The sequence below is a fragment of the Capra hircus genome, chromosome 10 (assembly GCF_001704415.2).
Source record: "Capra hircus breed San Clemente chromosome 10, ASM170441v1, whole genome shotgun sequence".
Classification (NCBI taxonomy): Eukaryota; Metazoa; Chordata; class Mammalia; order Artiodactyla; family Bovidae; genus Capra; species Capra hircus.
In genome coordinates this window covers 100255161-100271493 of record NC_030817.1, presented here as the reverse complement: position 1 = coordinate 100271493, position 16333 = coordinate 100255161, and the positions used below count along the sequence as shown (strand labels likewise).

General features: G+C 38.7%; 1 protein-coding gene across 2 annotated transcripts in view; it reads right to left on the bottom strand.

Annotated features, from left to right (window-relative positions):
- The window catches only part of DCP2 (decapping mRNA 2), a 49630-nt gene that overhangs the window by 15997 nt on the left and 17300 nt on the right, over positions 1 to 16333 (bottom strand). For both annotated transcript variants that reach the window (XM_005685022.3, XM_018053752.1), the window contains exons 3-4: positions 14520 to 14647; positions 14012 to 14110 (exon numbers count right to left, since the gene is read on the bottom strand). In XM_005685022.3, coding sequence (XP_005685079.1) covers positions 14012 to 14110; positions 14520 to 14647 — 227 coding nt within the window. The remainder of the gene's footprint in view (positions 1 to 14011; positions 14111 to 14519; positions 14648 to 16333) is intronic.

The window sequence follows — 16333 nt, the reverse complement described above, 5'->3', positions numbered from 1 at the left end:
TACAGCAGACTCACTTTGCTGTATACCTGAACACCACAACACTGTAAATCAATTATACCCCAATAAAAATTAAAACCATTAGTCTCCTCTAGCCTTCAATGTTCTCCTTCAGATAACATTTATGTTCTCTGGCAAGTTCCTTTCCCACTTCACCCTCAAATGAAAAAGGCTCTGGTTCTTTACTGACTGGAAAGCAGTGTGCGCCTTTCACGCTGGAACCCCTCCCCTTCCCTCTAGCCTCAGCACCTGCCCACTCGACGGCACAGAAGACGGTGAAACATGCACAGGCCTGAACCTCCTACAAGGTAAGGATGTGGCGGAGTTATTTGTGTCCATTCCTTTTGTCTCTTCCCTCCTTCTCTTGCTGGTTTAGGTACATCTTTCTACCTCCTTCAATAAGGGCACATCTATATTTCTCTCAGATATGTACAGGCTGTAACTCATAATTTAAGCTCCTCCACAACACCTAACTCATTTCTGTATACTGCCAATTATGCTAAACCTTTTCCTAATTTTAAGTACTAGGTGAATATACTTACTTGAAACTGCTCTATGGTATACAGAAAAAAGAGACATTATTTGTATTTCCTACTTTCAGAAACGACAGAGTGGGAACAGAAATACCTATGTATTACCAAAAAAGAGCTTTCTTGTCCTAAACCAAAACTATACATCTTATCCAGAATAAAATCCAGAAGGCTCAGTGATACTTTGTATCTATCCCCAGAACTTAATTTAACATTTATATACATGTGGTGTGTGCTCAGTGTTGTCTGACCCAGTATTGTCCAACTCTTTTATAACCCCAAGGACTTTAGCCCTCCAGGCTTCTCTGGCTGTGGAGATTCTCCAGGCTGGAGTGAGTTGCCCTGGCCTCCTCCAGAGGATATTCCCAACCCAGGGATCAAACCCCCGTCTCCCACATTGCAGACAAATTCTTTACCGTTTGAGCCACCAGGGAAGTCCATTGTATACATAACACAATATAATTAAACTAACAATCGTGGATTTATTCCACAACTCATGTATGTTATCTGAATGTTCCCATTAAAGTCCAGATGTCAATACTTTGGTTTTCCTTTTCTTTGAAAGTAAGTCTACCCTACTCTACTGCTTGAGACATAACTTAAAAATGGTTTTTATTACAAATCAATCTGGTTGGATATCAGAATTCTAACTTTAGAAATTAGAACTGGTTTACCTAAAAGTTTACCTATCAGTGACATAAAATTGTTTTTCTTCATCAAAGTCTCCATTAAGAAAGTCAAAAGGGAATACATAAACCAGAAGACATTCACAATATACTCAAATCCAGACTACATTAAGAAATCCTATATATCCACAAGACAAGTAAACCAACTTAAAAAAAAGGTAACATGTAAGTGGGTACTTACTAATAGAGGACATTCAAATGGCCAATAAGAATGTGACAATGTGGCCAACATCATTAAACTTCAGGGAAATATGAAAAACACAATGACAGACCATTACATTCCCCTAATAATGGCTAGTTTTTTGAAAATGAGATATAATTAATATATTACATTATATTAGCTTCAGATACACAACATAATAATGTTTTGCATATATTGAGAAATGACTATAAATTTTTTCCCCCGGTTTTACTGAGATATAATTGACATATATCACCGCAAAAGTTTAAGGTATACAGCATGATGGTTTGACTTACACATACTGTGAAATGGTTACTCTTTAAGTTTAGCTGATACGGATCATCTCATAAGTACAATAAAAAGAATAAGAAAAAAATACACTTTTTTCTTGTAATGAGAACCCTTAAGATCTAGTCTCTGAACTGTTCATACGTATCACACAGCAGTGTTAACTATACTCATCATGCTGTACATTACATCCCTAGTGCTTATTTATCTTCTAACTCTAGACCATGAATCCGATCTCTCTTGAGTTTTGCTTTTCAGATTCCACACAAAAGGGAGACCATACAAAATCTGTCTTTATCTGATTTATTCATTCTGCACAATGCCCTCAATGCCCATCCACAGTACAAATGGCAGGATTCCTTTTTTTAACAACTGAAGTGTATTCCACTGTGTACATACATATCACATCTTCTCCAGCCATTCATTTGTCAATGAACATTTCAGTTGTTTCCATGCCTTGGCTATTATAAACAATGCTATTATGAACGTAAGACTGTAGATATCTTTTCAAGTTAGTATTTTCATTTCCTCTGGATATATTCTCACAAGTGGAATTGCTGAATAATATGGTTATTTTAATTTTTTGAGGATCCGCAACAGAATTTTCCATAGTGGCTGTATCAGTTTGCAATCCTACCAACAGTGAATAAGGGACCCCTTTCTCCACATTGATCTGTCTTTTTGAAGGCAGCCATTCTAAGAGGCATGAGAGATATCTCACTATGGTTTTGATTTGTATTTCCCTAACAATCATAAGATGGTCAACATCGAAATCAGACTGATTATATTAGCTGCACCCAGCGATGGAGAAGTTCTATACAGTCAGCAAAAACAAGACCGGGAGCTGACTGTGGCTCAGATGATGAACTCCTTATTGCCAAATTCAGACTTAAATTGAAGAAAGTAGGGGAAACCGCTAGATCATTCAGGTATGACCTAAATCAAATCCCTTACGATTATATAGTGGAAGTGAGAAATAGATTCAAGGGACTAGATCTGATAGAGTGCTGGATGAACTATGGATGGAGGTTCGTGACATTGTACAGGAGACAGGGATCAAGACCATCCCCATGGAAAAGAAATGCAAAAAAGCAAAATGGCTGTCTGAGGAAGCCTTACAAATAGCTGTGAAAAGAAGAGAAGTGAAAAGCAAAGGAGAAAAGGAAAGATATAAGCATCTGGATGCAGAGTTCCAAAGAACAGCAAGGAGAGATAAGAAAGTCTTCCTCAGCGATCAATGCAGGGACATAGAGAAAACAACAGAATGGGAAAGACTAGAGATGTCTTCAAGAAAATAAGAGCTACCAAGGGAACATTTCATGCAAAGATGGGCTCGATAAAGGACAGAAATGGTATGGACCTAACAGAAGCGGAAGATATTAAGAAGAGGTGGGAAGCATACACAGAAGAACTGTTCAAAAAAGATCTTCATGACCCAGATAATCACGATGGTGTGATCACTCACCTAGAGCCAGATATCCTGGAATGTGAAGTCAAGTGGGCCTTAGGAAGCATCACTTTGAACAAAGCTAATGGAGGTGATGGAATTCCAGTTGAGCTCTTTCAAATCCTCAAAGATGATGCTGTGAAAGTGCTGCACTCAATATGCCAGCACATTTGGAAAACTCAGCAGTGGCCACTGGATTGGTAAAGATCAGTTTTCATTCCAATCCCAAAGAAAGGCAATGCCAAAGAATGCTCAAACTACTGCACAGTTGCACTCATCTCACATGCTAGTAAAGGAATGCTTAAAATTCTCCAAGCCAGGCTTCAGCAATACGTGAATCATGAACTTCCAGATGTTCCAGCTGGTTTTAGAAAAGGCAGAGGAACCAGAGATCAAATTGCCAACATCGCTGGATCAGCAGAAAAGCAAGAGAATTCCAGAAAAACATCTATTTCTGCTTTACTGACTATGCCAAAGCCCTTGGACCGTGTGGATCACAATCAACTGTGGAAAATTCTGAAAGAGATGGGAATACCAGACCACCTGACCTGCCTCTTGAGAAATCTGTATGCAGGTCAGGAAGCAACAGTTAGAACTGGACATGGAACAACAGACTGGTTCCAAATAAGAAAAGGAGTACGTCAAGGCTGTATATTGTCACCCTGCTTATTTAACTTCTATGCAGAGTACATCATGAGAAACACTGGGCTAGAACAAGCACAAGCTGGAATCAAGATTGCCAGGAGAAATATTAATAACCTCAGATATGCAGATGACACCACCCTTATGGCAGCAAGTGAAGAGAAACTAAAAAGCCTCTTGATGAAAGTGAAAGAGGAGAGTGAAAAGTTGGCTTAAAACTCAACGTTCAGAAAACAAAGATCATGGCATCTGGTCCCATCACTTCATGGGAAATAGATGGGGAAAGAGTGGAAACAGTGTCAGACTTTATTTTGGGGGGCTCCAAAATCACTGCAGATGGTGACTGCAGCCATGAAATTAAAAGACAAGTTATGACCAACCTAGATAGCATATTCAAAAGCAGAGACATTACTTTGCCAACAAAGGTCCGTCTAGTCAAGGCTATGGTTTTTCCAGTGGTCATGTATGGATGTAAAAGTTGGACTGTGAAGAACGCTGAGCACCGAAGATCTGATGCTTTCGAACTGTGATGTTGGAGAAGACTCTTGAGAGTCCCTTGGACTGCAAGGAGATCCAACCAGTCCATTCTAAAGGAGATCAGTCCTGGGTGTTCCTTGGAAGGACTAATGCTAAAGCTGAAACTCCAATACTTTGGCCACCTCATGCGAAAAGCTGACTCATTGGAGAAGACCCTGATGCTGGGAGGGATTGGGGGCAGGAGGAGAAGGGGACACAGGGGATGAGATGGCTGGATGGCATCACCGACTCGACGGATGTGAGTCTGAGTGAACTCCAGGAGTTGGAGATGGACAGGGAGGCCTGGCGTGCTGCGATTCACGGTGTCGCAGAATCGGACACGACTGAGCGACTGAACTGAACTGAACTGAACTGAACTGAATAATCTAGTGATGCAAAGCATCTTTTCACATACTTATTAGCTATTTCTCTATCTTCTTTGGAAAAATGTATATTCAGGTCTTTTTCCCATTTTTTAATTGAATTATTTGCTACTGAGTATATAAGTTCTTATGACACATTAACTCCTTATCAACTATATGGTTTGCTTGTTATACACTTTTAGAAATTTAACTCCTTATTAACTATATGGTTTGCAAGTATTTTCTCCCATTCCATAGGCTTTCTACTTAGTAGACTGTTTCTCATTTTGGGGTCGATGTAGTCTCGCTTATTTTGGTGCTTCTACTTTTGGAGTCATATTCAAAAAGTCATTGCCAAGAGCCACATTAAGGAGTTTTTATCTTGTTCTCTTCTAGAAGTTTCATGGTTTCAAGTCTTAGTCATGCACCCACTTCAAGCTAACTTCTGTGAGTGGTGTAAGACAGGGCTCTAGTTTCATTCTTTTACACGGGAATATTCAATTTCCTCAGCATCATTAAGTGAAGAGACTCTTTTTTTTCCATTGAGTTTTCTTGGCTCCCTCTTCAAATATTAGTTGACCATATATGTGTGGGTTTGTTTCTGGGATCTCAATTGTTTGATCTGTTTCATTGATCATTGATCTGTTTTTGCTTCAGATCTGTTTCATTCATCTGTTTTTGTACCACTGCCATATCATTTAATGATTACAGCTTTATAGTATAGCATGAAAACAGGAAGTGTGATACCTTCCACTTTGTTCTTCTGTCTCAGGATTGCTTTGGTTATTCAGAGTCTTGTGTGGTTCTATATACATTTTAGATTTTTGTTTCTAATTCTGTAAAAATAAGGCCACTGAAATCTTGATAGGGATGACACTGAATCTAGAGACGGTTTTTGGCAGTAATGACATTTTAACAATATTAATTCTCATAATCCATGAACATGGGATAAAGATTTCAAAGTCGGTAATTCTACATGTAGGCAAGGACAACAAGAAGTCTCATATGCAGGTGGTAGGCATGTAAATGGGTTCAACCACCTGGAAAATCACTGGCAACTTCCCTATGACTCAGTAATTCCATTCCTAGAGAAATGCAGGCTTATTTTCCTCAAAGGACATGTACCAGCATATTTATACCAGTTTTATCCTTAACAGCCAAAAGCTGGATATAATCCAATACATAAGAGAATGGATAAACAACTGTGGTATATTTGTACACTGCAATATTACAAAGAGCAATTAAAAAGAACCAGCTGCTAATATACACAATAACACAGATGACTCTCACAAGCATTACACTGAGAGAGAGAGATAAAACACAAAGAACAGCTATTGCAAAATCCTAATTATATGAAGCTCAGAACAGGCAAAAATAATCGATGGTAATAGAAAAGTCAAAACAGTGGTTCCTTCCAGGAAATGTGGGAAAAGCAGACACTGATCAGAAGGAGCAGGGCTTCCCTGGTGGTCCAGTGACTGGCGGCCTGCCTTCCAAGGCAGGGGATGCGGGCTGGACCCCTGGTCAGGGAAGGTTCCACATGACATGCAACAGCTGGGCCCATGCGCCACAACTACAGAGCTGGCACTGCAGAGCCCAGGAGCTGCAATCACCGAAGCCCGAAAGCCCCAGAGGCCGCGCTCCGCAACAGGAGAAAGCCCTCACGCGCCTAACTAGAGAAAGCCCGCGCACAGCAACCAGGAGCCCACGCCACAGCCAAGACCCAGTGCAGCCAAAATTTTAAAAAGCAGGGGCAGCAAAGACTCTTCTGAGCTGCTGAAAACATTCTTTGACCTTGATGGTGGTTTCACAGGCATGTACAAACATAAAAATGAATAACCTGACAAGTTTATTTTATGCCTTTATCTGTCAATAAAAAAAGCTTAAAAATAACTTTTACATGGTTCTTAATTCTATTTTTACAGTTATTCTCTTTAACTCTCTTCTTTGAATATCTTATAATCAGAAATTAGAATACCTACCAGTCACATATGTCTGTGTAATAATTAAAAGCTATGCTAAAAATAAACTGTATAATCTAAGTTCCTGTAAGCAGACCCTATTTGTTACAAACAGAATCTAACTGAATACATGCTTAACAAAACAAACATTGAAGGACTAAGAGACTGTTTCAGATTAAAAGACTGCAAAACAACAATTAAATGTAAACACAGGGCATGAGCCTGAATAGGATCCTGTATGGAAGAAGGGGTGGAAAGTGCAGAAAAGGACTATAATGGATCAACTAGTAAATCTGAATACTGAATTATCTGTCAGATAAAAGAACCTATCAAACCCATTCCTGAATTTGATAATTACACTGTGATTATGTAAGAGAACTTTCTAGTTCTTTAAACTTACTGATACATGCAATAATAGTGGTTAAGGGGCATTATGTCTACAATTTACTCCTAAATTATTTAGCAATGACAATAAAAACCACACACCCATATGTATCAAAAGTAATACAGCAAACATGGCAAAATATTAACAGGTGGGTCTATTCTTTATATTATTCTTACTACAACATTGACACGATTTTAAAGAGTAACATGTAATTAATGGTAAGGTTGTTTTAGTGTATTCATTCAAATATATCCTGTGTGCTTAGGAAGTGACAGGTACTATCCTATCCTACGCACTGATTTCAGAAATGAATAAAGCAAGCACTGCTCTTTCAAGAGCTCCATCTTAGAAAGAAATGGTAACTGCAGTATGATATACATGCCAGAAAGTGGGTGGGTGCCACGGGAACACAGAATCAGGATGCCTACCTCAGCCTTGAGGGGCTTCCCAACTGCCCATGCAGGAGATGCCAGTTTGATCCCCAGTCCAGGAAGATGCCTGCAGAAGGAAATGGCAACCCACTCCAGTATTCTTGCCTGGAAAAATCCCAAGGACAGAGGAGCCTGGTGGGCTTCAGTCCATGGGGTAGCAAAAAGTTGGGACACGAGTGAGCGCCTGAACATCAACTCAGCCCTGGGCACAGCTGAGGTATGAGGCGTGAGCTGGGGTGGTCACCTGGAAGGCTGTCATAGGCAGGGTCCTATCCTGTGGATACATCTGGGTTAGGACTTGAAAGATGACTAGAAGTTTATAAGACCGACAGGAAGAAAAAGATATTCCAGATGGCTGAGAACGGCTATAGCTGAAAATTATAATGAGAAGAAATGGTGCAACATGAGGCCATTAGTGTAATGTAACAAAGGCAGCTTTGAAACCCTGTACAACCATACTTAGAATAAACATAATACGCTGCTGCTGCTGCTGCTGCTGCTGCTGCTAAGTCACTTCAGTCATGTCCGACTCTGTGCGACCCATGGACTGCAGCCTACCAGGCTCCTCCATCCATGGGATTTTCCAGGCAAGAGTACTGCAGTGGGTTGCCATTGCCTTCTCCGATAATACAATGCAAGACTTCTTAATTCTAAAAGTGGTAAAGACTGGTTCACCTCTAAAATAAGGTACTTATTCTCAACAAGCATTTACCAGGAAAAAATTTTTAATAGCTCACTTATATGTACAGATAACAAATGTAAAACCTACAAAGGGTTAATATCCAAAATATATAGACAGCTCATACAGTTCAACATTAAAAAAAAAAAAATCAAAACAAAGAATAGTCAAAAAATGGGCAGAACCCAAACAGCCATTTCTCCAAAGACATACAGATGGCCAGTAAACACATGAAGAGAGGCTCAATATCGCATATTATTAGAGAAATGCATATCAAAACCATGAGATTATCACCTCACACCAGTCAGAATGTCCATCATCAAAAAAAATCTACCAACAGTAAATGCTGGAGAGGGTGTGGAGAAAAGGGAACCCTCCCGCACTGGTGGGAATGTAAACTGATACAGCCACTGTGGAAAACAGTACGGAGGTTCCTTAAAACACTAGGAATAAAATCACCATATGACCCAGCAATCCCACTACTGGGCCACTCCTCCCACCCTGAGAGACCACAATGCCAGAATACACACGTGGCCCACGTTCACCGCAGCACTCCTGACAACAGCCAGGACACGGAAGCAACCTAGACGTCTGTCAACACGTGAACGGGTCAAGAAGCTGCGGCACACTTCTACAGTGGAGGACTGCTAAGCCATACAGGAATGAACCTGAGTCAGCTGCAGTGAGGTGGATGAACCTAGACCCTGTTAGAGTCAAGTAAGTCAGAAGGAGAAAAACAAGTATCGTATGTCAACACATATAGATGGAATCTAGAAAAACGGTACTAATGAACACAGTAGAGAAGGGTCTGTGGACACAAGTGGGGGAACATGAGGGTGGGACAAATCATACACAATAGTGTAGTCTTAGTCGCTCAGTCATGTCCGACTCTGCCACCCTATGGACTGCAGCCCGCCAGGCTCCCCTGTCCGTGGGATTCTCCAGGCAAGAACACTGGAGTGGGTTGCCATTCCCTTCTCCAGGGGATCTTCCCGACCCGGGCAGGCATCAAACCTGCCCTGCAGGCAGACTCTCCCGTCTGAGCTGCCAGGGAAATCCTATATACACGACAGCATACATAAAGCAGGTAGTGGGAAGTTGCTGAATAACACAGGAAGCCCCGCCCAGTGCTCTGGGACGACCTGGAGGGGCCACCTCATGGCTGGGGACGGGTGGGGAGGCTCAGGAGTGAAAGCATAGATATATACACACGAACACACACACACACAGAACTGATCTGCATTACTGTAGAGCAGAAACCAATTCAAAATTGTAATGCAATTTTCCACCAACTAAAAAAGTAAAACTTGAAACCAATTTTTAATACCAAACCTTCTGTGAATCAAATCCATTCCTGTATGATAATTCAGAGTTCAACGTTCCTGACACATGGAATAGGATTAACATCTCAAATGTTATCAGATAAAAATCTCTACGTAAGAGTAAAAAAATGTGCTACCCAAAGAACACCAACATAGACAATGAAATCTTCTGCCTAAAATCTATGTCCTATAAGCCTACAAGTGGTAGAATATACCAGTAATTCCTCTGTACAAATTCTATCAACATTAAATCACATAAGGGCACATTAAAGTTAAGTGTCATTATAATAAAATGCTGTTCTGCCAAATAATAAGCAGCAAAATGAAATCTCAAAACCACATGTGAACTGCCAAGTATTCCATGTTCTCAAAAACAGGTGTTGTTTCACCACAATTGATAACAAAAATACACCAATATTATCTTAATATAGCTTTTCAATAAAACCCAGGGGACATTTTTCACATCTTTACCCTACATCTTCTTCACTACTGAATAAGTGTTCAGAAATAACCCAGTTAACAAAGGGGAAGCAAGTGATCAAAGAAGCTACTAACTAGGGCGGCCATGAGCTTTCTACTGATGATTACTCACAGCTTCTCCCTGAGCCGCCTGCTTGCCACTGCTTCTTCAGCCCAGTCCACACACACAGCCCTTACAGGAGGTGTCAGACTCTGCTGTAGCAAAATAAATACTTCTACACACTCATACATGATGAAATAACACTAACATAGTTACAATAAAGAAAATTAAAAGTTATTAAGCAACCTAAAATAAAACCCATGGTAGAAACCAGAGGGGAAAAAACATGGTAAAAACAAGAGAAAAGTGCTTAACACATCAGCCTAAGCCTAATGATAGCTAAAAATTAAGACAAAACTTCCCCATATAAATACAAGTGAAAATGAAAAGTGTAATATTAACATAAACTCCTATAAATGGAATAACAATCTTGTTTTCAACTAAGACACCGATGGTTCTCCCCCTCCGTCAATGCTGCTTCTACTGTGCTGCAGTACCACCAAGCGGCAGAAGGCTACACTGCAACTCCAGGACGGCTGGTTGAATACTTGCAACACTCAAAAATACCAACTGCTATGGACTAAACCTTCCAAAACTCTTAGGAAGGCCTAACTCCCAATGTGACTGTACTTGGAGACAGGGCCTGTGAGGAGGTGGTGCAGGTTACATGAGGTCATGCAGGTGGGTGTCCAATCCGACAGGACTCGTGCCCTTTAAGAGGAGGAGACACCAGCAAACTAGCACCCTGGGCTCTCAGTCACCCAGGGCAGGCCACACAGAGGCCAGGCAGCTGACTGCAGGCCAGAGTGAGAGCCTTCACCAGGACGTCCATCAACAGGCAGCTTGCTCTTAGACTCCCAGCCTCCAGCGGAGTAGAAAATAAACTGCTTATGCCACCCAGTCTGCAGCATTTTGTTATGCCAGCCTGAGGGAATTAATACAGCAATGCTACCCCTAAATTCCAAAATCTGTTCTTTATGAGAAAGGCATTCACTTAAAAGGAACAAAAGTCAAAAGATTTGCCTTTAAAAATTCTAGCCCTTAAAATAACAGAAATTAAATAAAGTCTTTTCTAAGAAGTTCCTTTATCGGCTAAAAGAGGCTATTATTTAGATCAGAAAAGTTAGAAGTTAGGATTAATTCTTATTATCAAAGGGAACATTTTTTCCCTGAAATTAATCAACTGTGGTTCCCAAGTACACCTGTGCTTTCCTCTCAGCGCAAGACAAAATCAGGGGAACAGGGGAGGCCGGGGGAGATTCGTATTGGTCCAAACAAGAGAGATAAGTGTTATCAGGAAATAGATATATGTACTTAAAATCAAATTTCTTCTGTTTACATCTGTCTATGTGTTTAGAAATTCTCACCAATTTACACACATTCCTGACTGCCTATATATTAAATAGCAGCCAAGAACATGAACTCCAAAACCCAAATACCAGGGTTTGCGTCTGTTTTGTGCTTACTGAATACTCAATAGCTCTGTTTCAGTTACCCACCTGTAAAAACAGAGATAACTTCCCATAAAGGCTGAATCTTCCCCTATAGGATTCTCCATTCTCCCACTCCCCTGGCCCCAAGAATAAATTTTATTTATTTTCTTACAAATTATGGTGACCCACTGGAATCAGCACCACACAGAAAGGGCAACTTTTTATCTCAGTATCCCAGAGGAGAGAACAAAGAAGAGAAACCAAGGTGAAAACTGTCCTGGTTCACAGGTTAACTTTCTCTTCTTATCCCAAATACCCAGTTTCTGCATCATCCCGACTCTTTATAATATCGTGTATAAAACTCATGAGATGGAATGTTCCAGCAGTAGATGCAGGTGGACCCCTTGGGTCTAGGGTCCTTCTTCAGTTTTCCAAGATTAGGTATTTGATTCCTCGAAAAAGATCCAATTATAAAGATAGCCCATACCACCTAATTTAGCCTAAATTTCTGTTACTGCAGGTAATATTTCTTTCTGGACCTGGCTAACTATCTCACTGCTGTAGGACAAGACTACTCCATGCGTAAGGCGTATGGATCAGCTCCACTGAGTAGGACAGCATGGCTCCCATTCTGTCCTTCCTTATAAGCAAGACGACTACAAAAACTGAAGACAGAAAAGGGAAGACTTTTTAAGTATTCCATTTCATCTCCTGCCATCTACAGAAAAGAAAGGAAAAGCTCTTAAGAGGATGTGGCATTTCCTTACCTGCTCCCTAAAGAGTTTTCAATTTTAAAGGGTGGGCATAAAACTTCTTTGCTATAAGCTGTTGCAAAATACTTGCTCAGATAAGCTGTTCCATACTCAATTTAAAATGCAGCATTTTCAGTCCTTTTTAAAATCTTACTCCAAAGTAAATAAGCATTGATATTTTTTCTACAGTAAATAACCACTAGTGGTTTTTAAAAATTTTAACTATTATCCCTCACTAATAAACATACTCGAACCAGGCAGTGAACATTGTTCCAGAAAAACATAAAGCAAAAAAAAAAAAAAAAAAGAGAGAGATTCAAATAAAATATGCTACAAAATCCATACTGCCCTCTCAAAAAAAATCTCAAAATTCAATCACTACCAGTTTAGACTCTATAAAAATATCACTTCTAGTTATGAATATCTTGTTTTTAGAAATGGAGTCCTTGAGTTGACTCCTAATAATTTTATATCTTACAGAGATCTGCCCAGTTTCTCTAGGCTACTGAGCAACATATACTAAAACTATACTGGAACAAAAACCTTTCAACTCCTAGTGCAGTTCTCTTTCCATTTTATCATATTTCCTCATAGCTCAACTTCTCAAATGTCAAGGACAGGTGTACTGTTGAAAACCAATAAAAAAGAATACCGTATACAATGTATCACAATGTATTACTGTGGGCTACAGCCAACTGGTTACATTTGAAAATAAACAATTTAAATAAGAGTGAACATCCTCCTTTTAAAAATAAGAAACTAAATACAGACATGAAAAAAAACACAAAAATAAAAAAAAAAACAAAATAAAAAAAAAAAATAAAGAGAAAAAAAAAAAAAAAAAGAAAAAAAAAAAAAATAAAAAAATATAAAAAAAAAAATGAAAAAAAAAAAAGACACAGATTTAAACATTGACTCAGAAAAAATAAAATAATAAATTAACTTCATTAAAATGAAGAAACTAAGGCCAATAACAGAGAATGTAAATCATGAAAAAAAAAAAAAAAAAAAAAAAAAAAAAAAAAAAAAAAAAAAAAAAAAAAAAAAAAAAAAAAAAAAAAAAAAAAAAAAAAAAAAAAAGAAAGAAAAAAAAAAAACTAAGGCCCAATACAGACTGCTAGTCTGTGGCAATCTTTTGGGGAAAAAGTGACCTCCGTCTGGAAAGATACCCAGTTAAGATTTGAATGGGCAAGAGAAGAGAGGCCTTTCCAGGTAGGAAAATCACATAAGCAAAAGCTTAGTGGATGAAACAAATCAATCAATTCAGAGGACAAAGAATAAATTCTTCTGACTAAGAATGCTACGCTAAGTCACTTCAGAGACGACGGCCCACCAGGCTCCCCCGTCCCTGGGATTCTCCAGGCAAGAACACTGAAGTGGGTTGCCATTTCCTTCTTGACTAAGAATAAAGACAGACAAATTTAGGAATGGCTAAGAATTAAACTTCACCCTACAGGCAGAGGGAAGCTAGAGTGAGTTTTTACCAATAAATGTAAATGTCTCAGAAATTGTGCATCTCGAAGCCCAGACTATAAACATAAAACAAAGGTCGTAAGAGCCAAAATATTTAACCAATCTATTTATTTAATCCAATTAAATATTTAATCCAATTCTAAAAGGAAAAGTAGAAAAGATATTACAAAAAAGGTTAAATAATACAATTTAAAATGTACACTGAAGGAAAATGCAACATATGAGAGAAGAATAAATGGCAGAAGTGGACAAACAAATTACCAGTTACATAACAAAAGACATCACTCCACGCAGGCAGTCAAGCTCTGGAAACAGGATTAAATGATCCCAACAAGTCCAGTCTCCAAAGCTAAAACACTCAAAGCACAACCACCAAACATCACTGTTTCAAACTGTAGTAACTCACCTCTCTAGCAGCACAGTCATGAGGGGCTTCTTCTTTGTTCACTTTTCCTTTTGGAAATCCCCAGCCTGATTTTGCTAGGTACCCCTGAACCAGTAGTACCTGCAAAACAATCAAGACGTAAAAATAAAGCCTGCTCTCCTTTCCCATATTCCTTTCTAAAAGCCAGAAGTGCTTTTCTTCCTACTTCAGATAACTGTTATCGCCAATAATCTTACTTGGTTAACTATCTTCCAGGAGGCTAGATACATTACTTTTCCTAGGAAGAAAGGCATTCTGCCCATTTTAAAGTATTTCTTCAGCAATCAAGTTCCTTTACAATATGCCATACTGCAACAGGTATAAATTACTAAGACCAAGAATGCAGACAAAATATGCAAATTTTGGCCTTGCAGCACTAAAAATCTAAGTATACTTGTAAAACCTCAGTTCAGAACACTATAGATGTAACATTAGGATGAAAACAGCTGATTACCATTTCACTTAAAAATTCTGTGTTACTCTCACTCACATTTTCAAGTGTCTCATCAAGAATAATTGCACCATATGTTGGCACTCCCATTTTATATTCCTTCCATTCATCCAAAATTTTTTCCACATCTTCACCTTGAGGCAGCAAAAATGGACAATGATTGAAGAGTACACCATGTGTTAAGGAAGCCATTTACGTTCTCCCTTAATACAGTTTAAGCACATATATACAGAAAGAGATCTTTTTAAATGAATTTTGTATTTTATACAAAATTACTCACATCTTCACCTCACTTAAATGTATCCTTCTTTTCACATTTGTTTTCTCCTGAATAAAACATTTCTAACTTCTGCATTTAGCCTAGGCACAAATCAAGTAAACTTTGAATACACATACTATGGCACCCTAAGTTAACACCAAAAAACTCAGGGCCACGTTGGCACTTCCAATCACTAAGTGTATCGAATGTTTCATATTAAGAGTCAACAGATACTGAAACTGACAGCAAAAAATATAAGCAGCATACACACAGTAAGAGCTCAGTTCCCTGGCAGCACCGTGGCTAGGACTCTGCTGCCACTGCAGGGGGCACAGAGTCAATCCCTGGCTGAGGAACTAAGATCCCACAAGCCTCTCAGCCACCCCTCGCCCCCAAAACAGAAGAAGCGGAAGTAGCTAACTCTAACTCTGGGAAGCAGAACTAGAGATGAATGAAGCATGCCACTCTACAGGGCTGAATATTTTTCTTTACCATGTGCATGTATCACTTTTATAATTTAAAACATTTTAAAGATGAAGATTTATTAAGGATTATAGAGAAAGGTAAATATAAATATTAAGGAGAGTATGGCCTGTTTCAAAAGAAACTGGGTATGCCTCTCCCAAATTGGGCAGAGTAAAATAATTTTTTCTAAAGTAAATAAAACCTAAACCTGTAAAGTATATCCTCAGGCTTCTAATACTCATATGCTACCAAATGCCTCATTACAACACTGTTAATTATGAAAACTGCAGGGCAAATTATAATTTACGACAGTGTTTCTCAAACAGACATTCTCAAGGGTTTTCAAGTTCTCTGAAAACTTCCATATTCCGTCTTTTCATTTTTATGTTACTGTAAGAAAGGAAGGTTCTGTAAGAGATAAGGCAAAGAAAGGTGCAGGGAAAACCTGCAGTACACACACGCCGACATCCTCTAAGAAGTCAGCATTCTATTCACATTACTACTGAGTTAGACAAGAACATCACATTAAATTCATTTTATGAAAACTGATTTTATGAGCTGTACCTTTTTCTGTTTAAAAATATGCTTTGGTTTTATAACTGCAGTAATAAATAAGGTTCTCAAAGAGCTCAAAAAAGGCAACCATCTATAAAACACTGTATTAAATAGGCAAGCACTATACAGGCAAGGTTAAAAATATTCTTTGCTTTCATTTAGGGAGAGGGGAAATCATGTGGATATAATATTAAGTATTCCATAAAGCTCTATGGAAGAATTTTGGACAATTTCAGCTTCCTATAATTCTGAAAGCTATTTCCCATTAAAAGTCTGGCCTGAGACATTTAATAAAAATTCCTTATGTGTTTTAGGTCACCACAGATTTTTTTTTTTTAATCTAACTATATCTTTTAAATAAATGGATATTTTTTCCATTAAAAATTTAACCACAGGGGAAAAAATATGAAAATGACCCAGGAATAGAAGTAACTTCAAATAGCGTTAAAGAGGAAGTGTCAAAGAGGAAGACACTTATCTCGTCTTTTTCCTCTCTTCCTTCTCCGTACAACATTCTTAATAATTTCACAGTGCATTAGTGTCTCTATAATGAAGTTTTATCTCATCTTTCTAC